Source organism: Tachypleus tridentatus, chromosome 13 (genome assembly GCF_004210375.1).
Source record: "Tachypleus tridentatus isolate NWPU-2018 chromosome 13, ASM421037v1, whole genome shotgun sequence".
Taxonomy (NCBI): Eukaryota; Metazoa; Arthropoda; class Merostomata; order Xiphosura; family Limulidae; genus Tachypleus; species Tachypleus tridentatus.
Window position 1 is genome coordinate 98766515 of NC_134837.1, and position 21713 is coordinate 98788227.

A 21713-nucleotide genomic window follows, 5' to 3' on the forward strand; every position below is an offset into this window, starting at 1 on the left:
TCAAGAACTCTTGAAGCAAACTGATTTTTAACCTGATGGAGTCCATGGATTAAGATGCATTGCTAGCTGATGCATTGAATGAAAATGGCCTGGCTTGGTTGATTGTTTTGTTGGCTTTGAAGCCTCCCAAGGATGGGTAGTCCCAGACAGGGTAGTTATATTCAGAGAACTCAAGCCTTTACTATACAAAGTGCCAAGCAGGCGTTGAGGCAGATATCAAGTTATTGGGAACCTTTCCTGAGGTATTCAATGATATCATATGTGCACCCGCCTCTACAAGACTACTATATTCTGAATACCCCCAAAATATTTTCGAAGCCAAAGTACTCTCAGTGGGTAAAAGAGACATAGAATGCTTCTTTATAACTCGACCAGTACCACCAGTGATGGTGGGAAAAGCTTTCATTGCCTTATCTACTACTGGTAGATGGATCACCAAAAGAAGGAGTGAGCATGTTGATGTCTGGACCCGTTCACATTGTTACCATCATATAGGGTGAGGATCTTAAAGGAAATGGACTTCCTCCTAAGTAACCACCAAAACATCAGTCACGGATCCTCACACCATTACCAATGTGACGTCTTCGACTATACTATGTAAACCCGTAATATTACTATCAAGGGCATGTACTGATATTTTCACATTTTCTTTATTAGTAAGGGTTTATCTTGTGTTTTAATTTTATTGCATATTGATCTCATAAAGGGTTTTTATGATTTTATTATGTATTGGTATTTGATCTTTTATTTGTATTATATTAGCTTGATTGTTATCTACGTTAAAGTTAATTTGATAGTTAGTATGCGGTCTTTATTGAAAGAGAATTGTTATGTTACTATCAATTTGTATTCTACGCTAAAGAGTTTACATTGTGATATTGTGTTGCGAAGTAAAACTTGATTTTATATCATATAAATTATGATCAGGATGTTTATCAATGTTAAAGTGTATCTTTGAATTATGACTGTATAGATTGTCTTTGTTAAAGGAACGTATTTCCTGTATGAATGTGAATGTTTACACGAGCAAAAGAAAATTACATCACACCCTGACATATAAAAGTGTATGTATTGGTTTATAGTTTAAAATTAATTTTCAGCTTCAGGACAATCTTGAATTAAAAGGTAGGAAGGGAAATGTGGTATATGAGAATATCACGTGTATTCTAGTATATGCAGTTTTTGTATAACACATGGTATAGAAAGCCATGTTTTTGTCACTTTATTAAGGTAGAATTTGATCTGCCTATCAAGGATGTTGACATCAGTGTTTTTCACTGCTACAACCTTCCTTAAGTTTGAATGAAAATGACTAATCTCAGAGGCCTAGCATGGCCAGCTGATTAAGACACTCGACTTGTAATTCGAGAGTTACGGGTTCGAATCCCCATCCCTCCAAACGTTTTCGCCCTTTCAGCCGTGGTGGCGTTATAATGTGACGGTGAATCTCACTATTTGTTGATAAAAGAGTAGCCCAAGAGTTGGTGGAGGTTGATCATGACAATCTGCTTTTCCTCTAGTCTTACACTGTAAAATTAGGGACGGCTAGCTCAGATAGCCTTCGTGTAGCTTTGCGCGAAATTTTAAAACCAAACTAATCAAATTGGTATCAATAGTTGCTCTGGTAAGAAAAAATATTAGGTTCAAACAGTCTGGCAAATGATCTTGAATGTGTAAATTTGATTGAAGTTATCTCTTATCCAATCAAAGTAACCATCTGTCATCAGGCAAGCAAGTACACACAGTGTGTTGATGTAAATAATAAAAATTATTTATTTATGCTATGCATTGTGTCTTGTCGCTATGTTTTGTCCTCATGACCTTAGTTATTCAAAGAAATTTAAAACTACTGTAATAGATATCTTGTTAAATATCCTCTTATTCATTGGATTTATGCCATCACTCTTAGGGAAATGAGTGTGATCTGAAAACACCACATCTCAAATGTCGTCATGGCAAAGACCACAGTATCTACTATTCAAATGAGTAAGGCGGTGGGCAAACCATACCCCACTATGAAGGGAGTTTGCCTGAATGAAAGGTCATCAGTAAAGTTGTTAAATTATTTTCATTATAGTTGTTTATAGTTCTATGCCATTTACTGGAGGTAATATATCGTCTACTTATGAAATGGTAACTGTAAAGTTGCACTTAATGTGTGAAAGCACATTCAATTTTTCTTCTCTGATTGATCAGGTGACCTCTCAAAGTTACATAATCCTTCATTTTCTAATGGAAATAACAAGTCGTTTAGGTTGTTATAGTTGCTCAGCAAAAGTATCATCTTATAATTTCAAGTATATAACATAATGCTTTCCTAAACTTAAACAGAATAACAAAATTAAGGATACACAGATTTACAGAGACTACAGAACCGCTCTCTGATATACACATTGTTGTTTTAAGTTGAAACCAAAGAATTTTTGCATTGTATGTTCATATTTGTATACTATTTCTTTTTTTCACAAGGCCTGGCATGGGCATGTGGATGAGGCACTCAGCTTGTAATTCGAGGGTCGCGGGTTCCAATCCCCATCACACTAAACATGCTCGCCCTTTCAGCCGTGGGGGTGTTATAATGTTACGGTCAATTCTTTGGTAAAAGAGTAGCCCTAAACTTGGCGGTGGGTGGTGATGACTAGCTGCCTTCTCTCTGGTCTTACACTACTAAATTAGGGACGGCTAGCACAGATAGCCCTCGAGTAGCTTTGTGCGAAATTCAAAACAATTCTTTTCACAAACGCAGTTTTATAGAAATTCAAAATAATTTCACATTATTTCGTGATCAAATCTCCCATTTAACATACTAATATGATACTTGTGAAAACAAAATACAAAATCGCTATGACTTACAAATAAAACATTTATATTCACTGTTTTCATAATCAGATATAAAAACACTTCTTACTGACAACAGGCTCAAATTTACGTAAAATTCACTGTTTTCACAATCGGATATAAAAACAGCTCTCATTGACAACTAACCCAAATTTACGCTCTATCCATTCAACCTTTATGTTAATAATTTCATTATTTTATATGTAGATGATTTTTAGCCCGGCATGGCCAAGCGTGTTAAGGCATGCGACTCGTAATATGAGTGTTGCAGGTTTGCATCTCCTTCGCGCCAAACATGCTCGCCCTCCCAGCCGTGGGGGCGTCATAATGTGACGGTCTATCCCATTATTCGTTGGTAAAAGAGTAGCCCAAGAGTTGGCGGTGGGTGGTGATGACTCGCTGCCTTCCCTCTAGTCTTACACTGCTAAATTAGGGACGGCTAGCACAGATAGCCCTCGAGTAGCTTTGTGCGAAATTCAAAAACAAAACAACTAGATGATTTTTCTTAATGTAAGATATTTTCTTACAACCAGCAGCGAGTATACTTAACTAAGGAATAAACGCATGTCATTATTATCACTTTAATTTAATATAATGCATACTCCTAACTGGAACGGTGTTTGAAATTAACTAAATTGTTTACTGGACTGCTATTTAGAAATAAAAATACTACCATTACAATTTCGACCATTATGACGTAATTGTTACAAAATCCTCAAATTATTGTATTCTCAAGACGGCTGGTACGGGAATTAGCATTTTAATTAAAATAAAGTACAAAACAACGTTCTTAGGTCATCTTAAGAAGGTCATAATATTGTTCGGTACTTGAAAATACATTTTTACTTCAAGTAGGTTTCTCGTCTTTACAAATCCTCAAATTCTGTCCCCCAGTGGCACAGCAGTATGTCTTCAGGCTTACAACGCTAGAAACCGGGTTTCCATACCCGTGGTGTACATAGCAGAGGCAGCTCAGTGAGTATCTTTAAGTTTAATTCAAAGGAACCTCAAACGAATAATTTTTTGGTAGTAATGTTTTAGTCGTTCTTATATATATATGGTGCGCCCTCTATATTCATGTATTTATCTATAGCTGTTCTATTGTGTTCGATGTTAGAGGACGCATGTATATCGTTTTTGTGTGAGGTCAGACGATTTAAGCCAATCAGAAAGATTTATAGCGTATATTTCGCGTCCATTTTTCTTGTACTGTGAAGAGAAAACTAAATCGAAAGGAAGTGAATTTTGGCTATATTATCGTTACAGTTTTCTACTAAGTAGAAAATGCCTCCTATAGCAGAAGTACAACGTGAAACTGAGGATGCCGTTGTTCAGGAGCAAAAAGATGTAGCTCCTTCTAAGCCGACCATTGGGATTATCTACCCGCCTCCAGAACTAAGGAGTATCCTTTTCTGAAATTAGGCTTAGCAAACTTTTGTAACTATGTGAATCATACTATTAAATATTAAACTTTAAGTAATAAATGCCCATTCTGCTGGTAGTGGTACCATTATATAGTGGTAGAACCAATATACGTTAAACTTAATGAATAATAATGTTAATAAAATAATGAATTATTATAATTATTATGTTTTATGATTTCCAGTCATTTACTGATTAAAGTGATTTAGGTAGTGGCTGATGATTTATATGACGATTGTATAACAAAGAGAAAATATTCTGGAATATTGAGCACATAATGAATTAATTTGTACACTACATCAGTTTTTTTGCTATTTTATATTTAGGATATTTTCTGCATGAAATTATTGCAGTATAAAATAAACTGATAAAATCTATGGCTTATCCCACTTCTTTCAATTTTGAAATACTTGTTTTTCATATGAATCTAAATTTGATGTGTTATTGATGACAGTTAAAATGTTTTACTTTATTTCATTGTGATTAATTGATTTTGGTATGATACTGCTTAAAACAAGGTTAGCTGTTTTATGGTTTTGTCCATTTTCATCACATATTTTTCTAAAAGCATCTGCTAAGAAAGCTTAAATTTTATTTTAAATCTGTGAGTAAAAGTAAACTTGTGCAAATATTTTAGACCTAGTAATGATAATATTAAAGTAAACTAAACTACTGTGTATCAGTTACTATAGGCCAGTTATTTCTCACAGTCTTTATCATCTTTAGTGAGAACCTGAACAAGATAGAAATGATGCTACTGTTTTTCAGAAGTATTTGTTTTATGTATTATTACACAGATACTATAAAATGAAAGTATTATAGTATTTACTTACATAAACTTGTTTGCCATTCTGGTATCAATTCAAAAAAGCATCTTGTAATAGTGAATGTTGGATTTTTTGGAATAATATATGCAGGGGATGGGCAAAAAATGGTGGATACCCATGAAAATGTTATTAATTTATATCTTTCATTAAATAACAGAAAAACATGTAAAACTGTATGTTTCTGTAACACAATGAGATCTGTTCAAAAATTATATCAACTCCTAATTTTAACACTGGCTTTCATAGATAGTTGATCAAACAAGTTTCTCTGTAATAATCAACCTTAAAATATTTGAAATATTTTAAAGAAGGAAGAGGTAGAGAAGTTTGCTTTAGTTATGAAGTTTCCAAGTTAAGATTTTTCTGCCTCAAACAGGGCTTACCCTGGACTAAATTTTTCTGTAGCCAGGCTATTAGCCAAATTATTTTTTTGGTAGCCAATTTTAGCCAGTGTTTTAGCTAGATATGTTTGATCCGTATCCAACCCTCCAGCCAGTCACATACGATAAGATAGTCAAAGAATAAATGACAACTAAGTTCTTATCATACATTTTATTTCAATGAATTTATCATTTATCAAATTGCATGCATCGTGCATCACAACATCTTTTTAATGTAATAACACTGCAAAAGTATTAGGAAATAAATTGACATGGGCATATTTTTTTATTATGTTTAATAATTTTATAAGTTTAACTATCCAAATAAGTCTCAACATTTACTCAGTCAATAAATACCTTTTGTTTTCTGATGCTTGGTTAGGTTGTCTTTTTTCATCATTGCACAACCAGTGGTGAAAGTGTTTTGAGTTCTGTACTTTAATGCACAACGTGCAAAACATTTGTTTTATAGAGGCTTCATATTTGAGCCAGTTAAATTCATTCAACCATTTTTCTTGGAATGATCATGAACTGTCAGTTTCAGATTTGTATTTTTTTTTTATGGAGGCAATAGACAACTTTCACTGTCTAAGGGGCATTTGGCCTGTGAAGAAGCCATTCTGAGATCTGATGAATTCGCTGCATATTGGCTCAATTTATAGAGAATCTTTCCACTAATTAACATTTAGTTTTTTACAAGTACGTGTTTATTATGGTACTAATCCAGTAACCGCTTTTAATTAAACTTACCGGCCAAGCCATGCACCATTAGATAATGTAATTACACATGTGAAAGCCATCACAATCTTTGTGGTCGTCCTTTAATTATAGCACAGCTAATCAACCACATGTAAATGAGTTATTCGTGTCAAGCCGTTAGGTCGCTGTTGATTGAACAATTTTTCACAAGTTTGTCGATCATGACCTTGCATGAATGCGGATGGGTTATTGATTTTTATCTGCTTACCGCATACTTGCATTAAAAAAATGTTGATGTAGTGAACAAGTCTAGCATTTTGTAAACAAACAGTGTTTCGCTGGTATCTTTGCCAAAAAACAAAAATAATAGCCATTGGCAAATATGGCGAGCAACAGTGTGATCCCTGCTCAAATAATGTTTTGACAGTTTTGAACCCTGAATTGGTAATTGGTACTTTATCAAAAGCTTTTTAAACTTTGAGTACACTAGATCCATACCCTTTCCTTTGTCCATGTAAGTAACATTCTCAGAAAAATAAAAATAGGTTAGAAAGTCAATATTTCCCTTCACTCTAACAATTACGAGACTTCACGATTGAGGAGTTATTTAAATGGTAAGAGAATTCAAAAGCTTTTTAACCTTAAAAGTTAGAATTTTTTTTATAACCCAATGGCATTTTATGGACAGTTTTCAGTGAGAAACATAAACTGCACCAAAAGTGATGAAGTATAAATGAAACTTAAAAATTATTTTAATGTGGCTAAATGTTGTAGGATAGATTTTCAGTGAAAGTTTAGTGAAAGGTTCCTTTTAATTAAAAAAAAATATGTAATGTTTAAATTCAAGTTCTCCTGTAAATTTATTGAAATTAGGTAGTGAATTTTCAATGAGTTCAAATTTTTGTATATGCGCAAACTATAGATTTGTCATACTTAGGTATGTGTCACGTTAAATTTCTCTGTATAGTATTTAATTCTAAATTTTTTCTTGTTATTTCTTCATTGTTTTTATTTTGTTTACATGTTTAAGGTCTTTTAACAGCACAGTATAGTTGATTTGGAAATTAAGATGTTTCTAGCTTTACTCAACAAGTTGTAGATTGAACTTCTTTTCACGTATTTAATTTTGGTATTTTTTGTAATTTTTAATTACTATATTAACTAAATGTTTTTATTTTTTAATGGTTGTGATTTTTTCTAATTTTCTACTGTTCTTAAAATTTTCTATCACACAAATTGGTAATTTGTTCCACCCTAGTGGAGAAATGAAACTGCTTAACTAGAAATGTTGTTCCTTTTCAGATCTTGTATATATATATATATTACCTCTTGTCCATTCTACTGCCATCTAATTCAAGAAAAAAAAATCTGATATGTTATTCTTGGTAATTTCCTTTAAAATTGTGAACATTTGAATAAGATAATCTTACTTGTTTCTTTTCTAAAGAGAATAAGGTAATAGATGATAGCCTGCTCAACTTTAAGGTCTTCTTAGTAGCCTTTTCCTGCATCTTCTCAAATAATTCATTGTTCTCTGTAGGGTAGAGTGTCACATAGCTCATAATACTTCAAATATGCATAATAAATGATGTATATAACAAAACTATGGCTTATGTTTAATCATAGTTACCCCCCACACACACACACAACATAAAGTTCTTTATGCATTATTATATGCAGCAGAAAATTTTTTAGTTCTCTGAACAGACACTCCAAGATCCTTTTCATCATCTACATAATAAAGAGGATTCTCGTCTGATATAACTTAAAATTTAAGAATAACAAGGGATCTGTTGGTCCATCTTGGCCTTCCCATCCACTAAAGTAAACTTTACAGCTGGCTTTAAGTGCTTTATTTTTACATATTAGTTATATGTATGATTTATGTAATTATATAACTCACATTTATAACCTTATACTAATCATTCTTAAATTTGTTTGTTAAGCCAATCAACTGATACAAGCCTGTAGATTAATAGTATCCTTGTGACAGTCTGACAACATATTTAACTTTCACATATCCTTGAGGTGTAATATACCACTTAATATTTGTTCAGTTAGACTGATCTGTAGTAATAAAAAAACATTTTCTTTTTGTCCATCTAGCAACCCTTTAATCTATTGAGATATCTTACCTTCCACTCTGATTGAAGCTTTTTTTTTTATTTAATACCAGTCATTTATGTACAGTCCCTTACTGTACAGTGGTAAGTCTGTGGTTTTACAGTGCTTGAATTGGGCATTTGATTCCCCTCAGTGGACTCGGCAAATAGTTCAATGTGGCTTTGCTATAAGAAAAACGTGCATCCACACGCATGTGCTCACACACACACACACTCTCTCTCTCTCTCTTTTATGTAGCACCTTACATAACCTTTATGAAAGTCCAAATAAATCAAATCTACTTCTTTACCCGAATGTAGGTAAGATACAAAAATATTAATAGGTTAATAAGACAGGATTTCTATATTAGCTCTTTTACATTACTTCACTAAGTCATATAGATAGGAAAGGCAGAATCTTTCATTTGTGAAGCCATGTTGACTGTAAAAGTTTTGAATTTCATCAAATGATCCTGCAAAACTACCTTTTATCACATTTTAAAAGCCTTTCCTTACCAAGTAATGCTAGCCAGCCTAAACATCTATGGACAGTTCTTATCTTCTCCCATCCCAATCCCCTTAAAACATAAGCCACTCTTATAATTCTCCATCATGTGCCCCTTGTCTAGTGACCTAAGAGGAATGAAAGCAAGAGGCTTTTACATCTTTCCTTTAACCTCTTTTGTAATTCTTGGATGAATGTAAGACCCTAGAGTATTATCTAATTTCAAACTGTCCTAGGTTTTTTCTAAACTGCAGATTAGTATCCATTATCATACTCCCAAAACATTTCTTACAAATCAGCTTTGCATCAGAGATCCAGTTAACATCTTTCTTGTTGAAAAAAAAAAGCATTTTAAAGCTCAACTAGCTTAGTCATCACAGGAGAAATTACCATTTTTCAAAGTATGATTACTGATAGACTAAAACAATAATTATGAATTGAGATAAAAGATTTATTCATTAAGTTATTGATAATTTTCAGAATTTTCCTCAGCATTGAAAATCAGATATTGTTGACAAGACTGCCAGTTTTGTTGCTAGAAATGGTAAGTATAGAGGGATTTACAGTTTTTAAAGTCTGATTTGTGTTTTGTTTTTTTGATTATATGTACCTAACAATTTCAGTGCACTAGATACTGGTGTGGAGGGTAGTTTTCACAGAAGTGATTTTGTCATTTTTAAAAAAGTGCATTGATAGTGTGTTTAAATAATTATGAAAACTATGGGTAATTGTATTTGTACAAGATTTTCTCTAGTTTTCAACTAAAAGGTATGTCACAATAGTACTAAACTACAGAAAAATTAATTATATCATTAAAAATTATTGGGCTTTGTATTTTAAAAGTAGAAACACTTTTATTAATAATATTCAAGCTTTAAAATTTGTTTTGGAACCTTTTTAGAGCAAACACTCGTATATAGATGTTTGGATAAGAATTTTTGTATGAACCACTTAAGAAAATATGGGCAAGTTGGATGTAATCACATAGCTTTTATTTTTTGTATATAATGTATAAAATTGTGAAGATATTTTTATTATATTACTTACTATTTGTGTCCTTTTAATAAATATTTACAATTTCTTTTTTTAATTCATGATTAAATAATTTTTGTATATGGGATTTGGTACATTTTATTATTAACATATTTAATATATGTACACACACACAAATCTGTAAAATTATTTTAATATTTAATAGATATTTTATAAGATTGATATTTTCACTTATTTGTTTTTCTTTCTTTACCAGGTCCTGAGTTTGAAGCTCGTATTCGTCAGAATGAAATCAACAATCAAAAGTTCAATTTTTTAAATCCTGGAGATCCATACCATGCTTATTACCAACATAAAGTAAAGGAATTTAAAGAGGGGAAAGGAGGTGTGTATTGAAATAATGATATATTTTTTACACTAATTTTTTTCAACAAAACTATTAAATTGCCTTTTATTAAAGGTGTGATATTTTCATATATTGGCATCCTATTCTGTGTATATCAAAACTTGCATTAAATTCATTAAAAATCATAAGAATTGTATTTTTTTCTTGTTTTTTAAGCACAATTTCATATTTAATGACTAATAGGTTTATGAATCTACTGTAATCCCAAAAATTCAAGGGTTGTTTTTTTTCACATTTGATCTTACTGGAATAATTCTCATTTTTAGAGTCCTTATTTCAAGGACAAATGAAGAATGGCTGAGTAAGATTGTTGACATTTTTTTCCTCGTGCAAAACTGTTGTAGCCATCAAGATCTGAAATGCCATTAGATGGTTTTTTAACCTCCATTTACATCAGACAGCTGCCATGTGTTCTAAAAAAGACTGAAGCATGTCAAAAAAGGAGTTCCATGTGTTTCATTAAATCTTGTTTTGGTTTGTGCATAAGAAGCTCAACAAGGTTTGGTTTTCTTTGAGTTTATTTCCAGCTGAAGTACATCTAGGGAAGAAAGATGCAATTTCCTCAATTTTCTTAAAGTTTTGAAATGAGACTTTCTATGTATGAGCAAGATGGTGAATGTGAGAGCAAGCATTAAACTTAGGAAAGAGTTTATAGTTATTTAAATTCTGTTCTTCTGTGACATTGTTCAGTACTTCTATAGTGTTTTCTGCTGTGTGACTTTCTTGCACTAGTCTTGTTTGCAAAACATAAAACTTTAATTTCCATGAGTTATAAGTTATATGGTCCTGTGGCTTCACTAGTCCCAAGAGTCTGTAGTTAAAGCAACTGTCGTGGCTGCTGTTATGTTTTCCAGCATATATACTTTAACATTGCAGAAATGTAGAATCCCTTTCAGTGTAAAGTGATTCCTGGCAGACATTTTGCACTTATGAGTGCATTTCTTTTATTACAGCTTTAAATTGTTCACTTTCCACAAGTGAGTACGACTTCAAGTCTTTAGCTATAAATCTTTTAAAAGTATTTATATTTATATTCCTCATTGAAGTTGCCCATGGTGTGTGGAAAATTGTAATTTTTGCTTGAGTGTCCCCAGTCTTTGGGCTAGAGATAACAGTGGTAGAGCTTGTGCTTGAAGTTAATTTAGATGCCTTTGATGTTCCAGCATTCTGAAACTTAGGATGATTGGCACTGTGATGGTCCAGTCAGTTGAAGCTGTGTGTTTGTAGTATTTGTACTATATACAGTCACTTTAAGGTGTGTTTTACAGACTTTTTTATTGTGCCCTTTCAGAAATTCAAAGTATTTCCAGACATTTTTTATTTTTTTTGGCAGCTTGATAGTTTCAAATTTTTTCTTGTTCAGCTATATCTTCTTTATGCACCTCTGTTACATGGCAACAATCATATGAAATATTCAGTCTTTGAGTTACAGAATCAGTGTGGACTTTTTACTACGATAATTTTTGTTAGCTTCTGATAAATTTACTGTATTCAATCTTTACAAAATGTGATTAGGCTTTGTATTTTTTTACAAAATGGCAATACATGCATCAGTGAAAGATTCAGCCTTCATTTAAATCATGTCGTAAGTTACAAATGTGCAATTTGAAAGTATACAATAAGCCTTAGTACACAGAAAAAAGATAAGTGCAGAAGTATTTCAGTATTCTCATTTTTTATTAAATAAGGGAAGGAACTTTGATAAAAATAAATAAAAATAACCAGTGTTTAAAATAAAATGAAAAAATAAAGTTGTCAGTACTCCTCACCATAAAAATCTCATTTGTATAATGACTTCTCTGCCTTCACTCTTTAAGTTCTTAGAAGTATCCATATTTGTTTACATGTCAAACATGGTTCTTCTTATTTTTGTCTTCTATTAGCACCAGAGCCTGTACCAGCAACTCCATTGAAGGTATGTTTGAATTGTCTAGAGTTTTGAAATAGAAAACAGTTACTAAGTCTGTAATTTATTATGACTGAAAATACAAATGTTTGTGTTAAACAATGAAAATATTAACTGTTTTCTTAACTATAAGTATTTGGTAATGCTTTAAAAGTTGTGTCTCATTAGTCATTACCCAGTTACTCAGTTTACAACTTGGGGAATGTTATTCTGTTGTATGTTGAATGATACTGTGAAAGGTTTAGTTGTTAAATGCCAAAGTAAATATAACAGAGGACAAAGAAAAGTTTTAATGTATTCTAAAGACAACTGGTGTGGTTGCTGGTCAGTTGCAAACTGTCTTTGTTAAGCTGTAGATGACCTAAGAAGGTCAAAACATTGTTCTGTACTTTATTTTAATTAAAGTTTTTTAATACCCATACAAGTAGTCTTGAGAATACATTTTTACTTTGAGTGGGTTTCTCGTCATTATGAAAGAAGAGTTTTTGCTTTTATATATATTCGTTTTGGTATTTTGTATCTTTGCTGTAATGGAAACTGGCATTTTTATAATGTTATTGAACGCATAGAGGCAAGATGAAAATAAGATTTCTCACTTGTTATTTTACTTAGAATTTCATTCATAAAAATACTTCACTGTAAAGAATAAGTAGAATTTTATTAGCCTTTAACCATAATAAGTCATTAACTATTGTATTGGACACTTAAGGTATTTGAAATGTTTTTTCCTTCCTGAAATGGTAAAAGTTTTCTGATAATTAATTTCAGTTAATTTTACAAATTAATGTTATTTTCAACATTAGTAAGTATGAACATACTTTTGGGTTTTTGGTGTTTTATTTTTAGCCTACCCCAGCTACTCCAGCTCCAAAACCTGAAGCTGTCAAAGCCCCTGAGCAAGCTGTTGTTCCAAAGGAACCTCCTCCAGAATATGAATTTTGGGCAGATCCACCATCTATTTCAGCCTTTGACCTGTAAAGATACCTTCATAATTTTTGTTTTCTATTGAGCATGTGTATGATTTATGTATAACATAAATTGCTGTACCTCGAAACTTTCCAAACAGGTGGCAGTAATTTTTGCATTTGCATGCATAAAAATTAATAATAAATATGAGCGCATCTGATAATGAGACTTCAAAAGTAAAACATAGTTGTTAAACAAATGTAAACGTAGATTTAATTTTGTTAGTAAACGTGATTTATAATGAAATAAGAACTGCTACATGCAGAGATGCCAACCATTACAATTTGAGCGTAATCATTACGATTTTGGTGTATACGTTACGACTATATGCTCATACAGACAAATATTACGACTTGTTGTAACTCCCAAATTATTATATATTATATAGCCCTATAAAATAAAGTGATAAATTGTTCCCCCAGGGCTTGAAAGGGGTGAAAAGAAACTTTCTAGTGAGATACAAATAAATTTTGATAATAAATAGAAGACATAGTCCAAATGGCTACTTGCGATAATCATGTTTGTGCTTGAAACAATAAAAAATATTTGTATCTCCGATGTCTACCAATAGTTTGAGTGCGGTGCTTCTCCATACTGGGTACGTGGGGGAATCCATAGTTACATCATCAGTGCTTCTCAGCCAATCAGTGCTTGCGTAGATGGGTATTTCTCGTTTTCTAAGCAGCATAGAAACACCAATGCGATAGTTCACAAGATGGAAAAAAACAGGCCTCGTTCACCAGATTGTCTTGTTTCTGGCAAATCTAAAAGGACCAAAACTGTGAAAGGGCTGTGCCTATAATTATTATGCTCAGTCATTTGAAATAGTTGGCATCTCTATACATGATACAACAATATACTATGTCATTATTACAATAATTTATTATATGACTGTAACTGTTAACTTGAAAACCATGTTTCATACAATTTATTTATAGACTGCAAATATTTTGTGATTCAAAGTTCATCAGGATTTCTTTCTTGTTCATTTATTTTCTTATTTGTTTCACAAAATAAGTGATTTTTCCATAAAGAAGCTTATAATCAACATCTGCAATATATGTTATATCTTAACTTTCTGTTATGTTTATTATCTATTTTATTCCAACAAATAAACAATTTTCAAACAGCATCACATAAAATCTCAGGCACTATTCCACTGTTGAAAACGTTTTGCAATATACATGTCATTAATACAGGTAATATTTATTGTATATTGTTATGAAACTTATCTTTCTGTTCCTTTTAAAAGTTATGTTCAACTGTTTCATGAACCTTTATTAAACTCTGATCTCATGCCAGGGTGAAATCTGTTGTAAGACTGTTATTAATTACAAAGAAGATATTGCAGTGAAAAAAATAAACATACCAAAAAATTGCATTTTCTAAAATATACTTCCTTTCACATGACAGCTTTTACTTGACTGCCAGGGTTTACTTTACCAGTCTAAGCAATGGTTTAATTTTTTTCTTGCTTGCTCCAGTCTTTTATACCCCACTTAGTTGCAATATTTGTCTTGTGATAATCTCCATCTATGTCAGTATGCTATTCTGGTACTGTATGTAAGCACCTCTTGTAGATAATTTAATCAACTTTTCTTAAGAAAGCATTCACTAATGGGTTTATGTGTATTATGATTATTAGGAGATACTTTGGGTGCTTTTCATGTTACCTGATCGTTTTAAAAAAAAAAACAAGAAATTTGCATTTGATAAGCTGATATATGGCATGAATTTCTGGATTATCCTTTCAGGGACAGAGACAAATCTGGTTTCTCTTGTACCACTCTGGATATCTAGGGTCACTTGACAATTAGGAGGATGTCATTCCTAGAGTAATTGAGCTTGTTGTTGTGAGATTGAGACATACATTCAGTTTTGTTGTGTTTCTGTGAGGTGCTCTGAGGCTGGAATTGAGGGCAATCCTGGACAGTATGGCTTTTTCCTATTTTCCTGCTCCTCCTTTTATTCTGTTGGTTTCTTAGGAGGCCACTTTAGGATAAGCTACCTCAGGATTTTTTTTTTTCAGTTAGTTCATCAAGTGTGTGATGTTTTGTGTTTTTTCCCTTTTATTTTGTTGGCTTCTTAGGGAAGCTACCACTTTAGTGTGTGATGTTTTGGGTTTTTTTCCTTCTTTTATTCTGTTGGCTTCTTAGGAGGCCACTTTAGGGTAAGCTACTTCAGGATTTTTTTTTTTTTTTTCAGTTAGTTTATCAAGTGTGTGATGTTTTGGGTTTTTTTCCTTCTTTTATTCTGTTGGCTTCTTAGGAGACCACTTTGGGATAAGCTACCTCAGGATTTTTTTTTTTTTTTCAGTTAGTTCATCATTTGTGTGATGTTTTGTGTTTTTTCCCTTTTATTCTGTTGGCTTCTTAGGAGGCCACTTTAGAATAAACTACCTCAGGCTTTTCTTCTTTTTTTTCTTTTCCAGTTTGTTAAATGTGTGATGTTTTAGGGTTTTTTTCCCTGTAGCTTTTTGAGTCTGCACTTTACTGGATGGCTGAAAAGTGTGGGAATGAGTATTTAGTTTTCTCTCCATCCACTGACATTGTGGTTTATGCAATGAGGTTTACTTCTCCGTTATAAGAAGGGACAGCTATGCTTTATCTGGCACAATTGTTGGAACTACATGTGATTTAGCCTACTCTACCCCCAGGTGGAAGCATATTCTGACTCTTAAAGAATAATTCTGCTCCTTAATTAAAGGTTTTAGAGTGGACTTTATAGTTAGCCTGGATAGATCAATGCCTCCTTGTGGGATGGTTGTAACTCTACTGACTTACAACTCTACTAATGTACAATGTGTTGTTTTTTGTTTTTTTTCCTCAAACTACACTTTGTTGGAAGGTTCTCAGAATCACCAAGTCCATTGATGATGAGCTGGACCCATTATTAGCATACACATTGATTTGATTGTTGGCTTCTACATTCATTTCTGTTGTGTTTCAGCTTTCATTGGTTCCTACAGGAAGTCAGAGTTCTGCCCCTATAAAAGGGTCCTGGCATCAGCTTTTTAGTGTATTGGTACCCAGAATAGATTTTGTCTGTCTCCAAGAATTTTTCTGCTTGGTTGGAATGGTACCAGTGGCATTGGTAATTATTGTATGCCTTTAAGAACAGTGGGAATGCTGCTCCAAGAATTTCTGGATGTGAAGTAAACCTTTATCACAGATTCATGGGCACTGCAAGTCCTTGTCAAGATTAGTCATTCAGTTCATGTCTTCACCATCATTATCCACTCAGACTCTAGGGTTTCTGTCTTGCAGATCTTCAGATTTTAGAACATAGTTTTAGGGTAATCAGAATTTTGTTCTTCTGCTATATTATACAGAGGGTTGATTATTTTCATTGTTATACTTGTCTCTTCACTTTTCAGGGTCACTGACTTCATTATAAGAGAATCCCACTTTGTGGTAAGTGTTGTCTAGGCAAGTATGTTTTTATCAAACTAATTCCCCTTAGCAGCTACTAATTCAATGTACTTAATCTAGATTGCTTTGTAGAAGTGAGATGTTCCATAAGACTACCTGAAGAAAAGCTGACCAGTGTGGTATTACTGTACTATACTGGTCCACCACTCATGGACAGTCACAAATAAAACATAAGGGGGCCCTGTCCATCCATGCTGATTGTTTGAATTGGATAAATCGTGGTTTTTTTGCTTTTAAAAATTTAAGGAATTTTGTTTACTTATTGCACTGTTCCTTGGGGCATTCGAGAGTGCATTACCCCACCTCTCAGGTTCTACTATTGGAGCTAGGGGGTCCTTACCACCTCTGGTTTTCCAGTTGCTGGGTGATAGATAGAGGTTTTTCATCTAAAGTGTTAGAATGAATTTTCTACACTGTTGGAGAAGAGGGTGAATTTGGGGCTCTACTACTTAGGTCCCTTGATATTTTTTCTTAGATGTTGGTAGGAGAGGCACCAGTCTACTTGTAGTACAGGTTCAGATTTGATGCTTAGCTGTCTGGTTGGGTTGAGCATGGCCCTTTTTGATCAATATTAGTTCAGTATACTGTTCATGGAAGAGAGTTCATAGTCTTGTAATTCTGAATGCAGAGTGAGCCAATCCTGGGTCCATGGTTGAGTAAAGTTGGTTCCACATCCTTCCCTTAATTCCGGGGGCATGTGAAGTTTTCATTGCCCACGTGTTTGGGGAGTGAGGATGAGTGCTCTTAATTCTAGACTGGGGCAGTTTTCTTTCTCCTTAGGTTGAGTAAGGCATATGAGATCCCATTGCTCTAAGCCTGACGTGTTGCCTTTAGGACTTCTTCAGGTTGAAGAGATGGTTTGTACACTTTGGTGTTACTTACCTTCTTGTCATAATTCTTTTGTCCTGAAATGCATCACTTTATGGCTTAAGGTAGGGATACACTAATAAGTGTGTATGTGTGGATTGTGATTCATTTATCATCCCTGAACAGAGGAACCTTGACTATGTGGTTGGGATATGGCCAGTATTTGATAAATCATTTAAAGTTCCTTCCACAGTACATGAATTAAGTTCTATGTGAAAAGCATATCTGTTCTCATGTAGTGCGATTCCTCCCACTAGGGTGCCAATCTTCTATTGCCATATCTAACCCATGATCTGACAGCTGATATTAGACTGTAGATAGAGCCAGTTTCTTAAAAATAACGTCTGAATGAGGTGCTTATATACAGTGCTGGGTTAGAGGGCACAATGATGTAGGTGGAGAGTGTCACAAGACATATATCACCAAGGGCAATTAAATAGAGTATAAAAGATTGGAGCAAGAGAAATAGAACCAATATTTAGATGGGAAAAGGAAGAAACACTGACAGTCAAGTAATAACTTTAGTGTAAAGGTACATAAATATTATTAGAAATACATTTTTGATTCAGAAAAATGTTAATCTTTGAAGGCTTTTGACATAGTAACTAAAAGTTATGTAATTTATTATCTATATAAAGAACAAGTTTTTATGATAACTGGAATGTAAGAAAGAAAATATTTTTTTTATTTTATTTACAAATCCTTTGAAAAGTACAAAATTAAACATAAATAACTTGCTATAAAATTGCCTTCAATTTTGTTTGGTTACAGAGATATTGAATAGAAAATCAGACCTCTCCTCTCTTGTTATCTCTTACATTTAATTATATATTACATATAACTAATAGAAAGTCAAGGTTTTCATCTATAAAGTGACATTGTATAAATTGGGTTCTAAATGTAAAATTGCCAGCTTCACTCAGAGTGTAAACTTCATTTCTGTGAAAAACTTAACAGCTGGCTTGGATAAATTTGTAATAGCTCTTTGTATAGTTAGAAAGCCAGATAATTTTTGAGAGCAAAGTACATTTGTCTACTTTTTGTGTGGTATTTGTCTATGTTCTTTGGCACTTTATTTATTTAAATACAAATTTAATACATTACTACTGTTAGTATTTAAAAAAAAAAGTAGGCTTAACTGTCCTTATAACTGATTGGGTAAGTAAAGTATTGTTTTTCATTATTCATTATTATAAAAGTAACTAAAATGTGTTTATCGGTTTGTTGAGATTAGGTTAATAAATAATAAATATGTTTCATGAGGCATGTAATGGTATTAGTAGTAGTGATTCTAGAAAGAAAACGTAACTTAAATTTATTTCAGTTTTTTTTATGGTTACAAAGTTGATCACATTGGCCAATCCTGTTTTGAGATTGGGTAGAGTAAATAACATAAAAAGTTTTACTGAGAAACAAATGTTTGAAATGTATGTAGGAGGTTTTAGGGATTACGCAAAGGAAATTTGAAGTTTTTGAGATGATGAAAAATATTTTTAATCTTAACATGAAAATTACTTTGTACACAGATTATTTAAAACAACTACTTAATATATTCATGGATAAATCTTGATTGTTTTGTATGTGAAAGACTTAAAATGCTAACTGAAAGACTGCCAAAAATGTTGTGAAAATGTGCACACACGATTGAAAGTTAGAAGTATTAAATCTATAAAGACTTTACAAAGAGGTCATATGGTTAGTCAAATTGTCCAAGCTCATGTTAACACATACTGTTAAAACTTTCATTCATTTTTTTAGTAATAGTATACTATTCTTTCCAGTTAACATAAAATTTAAATAATGGTAATTTTGATACTGAATGAATATGAAGAAGCAGATTTATATGTTGAAGTTCTTTGTTTATTGATATTTTCACAAATGGTAATAAACATGATAATGAATTCAACAAACAAAATTCAGGTGTTATGAATACAATAAAGTAAAATCTCTATTACAATCACAGTCATAAATAGTGACAGATTTCTAATATTACTTTATTATACAAAGTTTCATGTTGAAAACAGATAATTTTCTTTTAACTGTTTATGGATGAAAAGTAAAAAGCTGTACTCATAATATTGCTTTGCAAACTGTGATTATTGCATGAGTAATTTGAGCACGACAGGTACTATCATGCAGTAGAATGTATTAAAAGGAATTTATAGATAATGTGTGGAATTTAATTTTAATATATCTACAAATAATATGTCAAATTCCAATAACTTTTTGAACATTTTGATAACAGGATGAGATGCCTTAAAACTTTTCTGTGGGTGTGAGTGGTCCAATCTATTCGTGGACTGACATACATTGAGTTACTTACTGTGTATGCATGATGTGCCTGTATTTTATTTATGGTCGGAAGAATAATTCAAATATCATACAAATAAAGTTTAATCACCACAATAATTTTGTCTTTTAGAGATGTTGTCAAACTAACAGCACAGTTTGTGGCAAGAAATGGACGGCAGTTTTTGACTAACTTGATGAACAGAGAACAAAGAAATTATCAGTTTGATTTCTTGCGTCCTCAGCATAGCCTGTTTAATTATTTCACAAAGCTGCTAGAACAATACACAAAGGTAAAATAAAAGTATTATCAACCCAGTATTATTTGATGAAGGTTAAAACTTTGATTATTTTTTGTAATAGAATTTTTAATTTCATCAGTGTAAAATGAGGCATGAAAGTACATGTATAATATATTGGAATGAACAATTTATACTAATTATTGTATATTTTGTTTCATTTTGGTATGATATTTGAGAAATAAGAAATGTAATGAACAAATATATATAATTTGTATTTACTCATAGTGGCTTCTGTGAAACTAAAATCACTTTAATATATGGGGGTATGAGTGTATATTTCTTGTGCTTAAACTAAAAGATTTTAAGAGACATTTTTACCTTAATACTTTTAATAGACTTAGACTTTAAATAACTCACTAATGATTGTTTTTAATATTCAAATAATATTTAATGAAAAAAATGTGATAGAAATAAATTTTTCAAGTATTTGATATTTGAATATTTTATAAAATAAAATGAACCTAAATTTTATTAAACACACAGATTTCTTCCCATGTTTGTATTTCAATCATACTACATTTATTGGTTCATAGTTTATTACACTGCTTTTCACTTTAAATTGTTTGAAAAATAAATGCCCACTTTAAAGTTGAAAAATATAATAAATTTCTTTGACTAAACACACTACAGAAGTATAAGAAATTGTAATTAGTACAGTTAATCTTGTTTTTTCAAATTAATTTTGTGCTTTCAATATTCCCGTATAAGAAATTTACATATTGATACATATTTCATTTTATTAGTTTTTAAGAAATTGCTTTTTTGTTTTACAGTTTTATAAAAATTTGTAGAAATTGTTTATATTATTTCAAACAAAATTATTATATTATATAGAAATGGCTCTTGCACCAATTATATATTTGAATTGTTAAAATGATTTAACTTTTTATGGAGTGTCTTTATTACTCTCAAGTCTGATTATTTTATTCAGAAAAAGGTTTAATTCAAATCCTTAACTATATCATGTTGAAACTATGCATTAATGATTTATCATATTTTTTTTGTCACCTTGATCTTTATGATGGTATATATACTTTGTGTTGAATATTTGTTGATTTAGTTATAGATTTTAAATAATTTAGCTGTGCATTATAATTATATTTTATCAGTTGAAACACTATACAAGTTGGTGAGAAAAAATAAATTAAGTCACTATAATAATATGTTTTTACAGATTTTAATCCCACACAAATCTTTGATGGCAAAGCTAAAGAATGAAGCAGAATCACCAAAATCTGTAAGTGAATGGTTTATGTACAGGAAATAAACTGTTTGTTTGTATAAACTAAGAGCTGTAACAATTTTAATATGAGAGTGTTTTGTTAATTAATAGTTTATAATACATTCAAGTAACAATTTGAAAAAACAATAAAAATTGGGAACTGATTATTTGATATTTACTGTCCATTTCTTATCAGAGAAGAGGGTTTTTTTGGTACTTAAGGATAAATTGTAACTACTAAATATAAAATGATGTTTTTATGTATGGAGTGCTCTTTTAAGAATTATTAAGCTCTAATGAGAAAAATATAAAATATTTCACAGTTAAATTGAGAAAAAATAAGATTCACTACAACAAACACAGTTATCTGTGATAAAAACTGCATTGTTATTATTAGAAATAATTATCTTAACATCTCATAACTCAGTGCAACTTTTGAGGTTTTTTTTTTAACAAATTATTCAAGGGTTTCACCTCATAGTAATAGTAACAAGCAGATAGCACTTAGGGTAAGCCAGAATAAACTGTATTCATTAGTTATGCTTGTATCAATAGTAA

At 31.7% G+C, this 21713-nt stretch overlaps 1 protein-coding gene across 1 annotated transcript in view; it reads left to right on the forward strand.

The window, feature by feature from the left end:
* The first annotated feature begins 3954 nt into the window (after positions 1-3954).
* Sf3a1 (splicing factor 3a subunit 1) overlaps positions 3955-21713 on the forward strand; it is a 44063-nt gene continuing 26304 nt past the window's right edge. Inside the window, exons 1-7 of the mRNA XM_076479924.1 lie at positions 3955-4240; positions 9279-9317; positions 10023-10151; positions 12056-12087; positions 12925-13052; positions 19765-19924; positions 21108-21170. Coding sequence (XP_076336039.1) covers positions 4123-4240; positions 9279-9317; positions 10023-10151; positions 12056-12087; positions 12925-13052; positions 19765-19924; positions 21108-21170 — 669 coding nt within the window. The 5' untranslated portion in view covers positions 3955-4122. The remainder of the gene's footprint in view (positions 4241-9278; positions 9318-10022; positions 10152-12055; positions 12088-12924; positions 13053-19764; positions 19925-21107; positions 21171-21713) is intronic.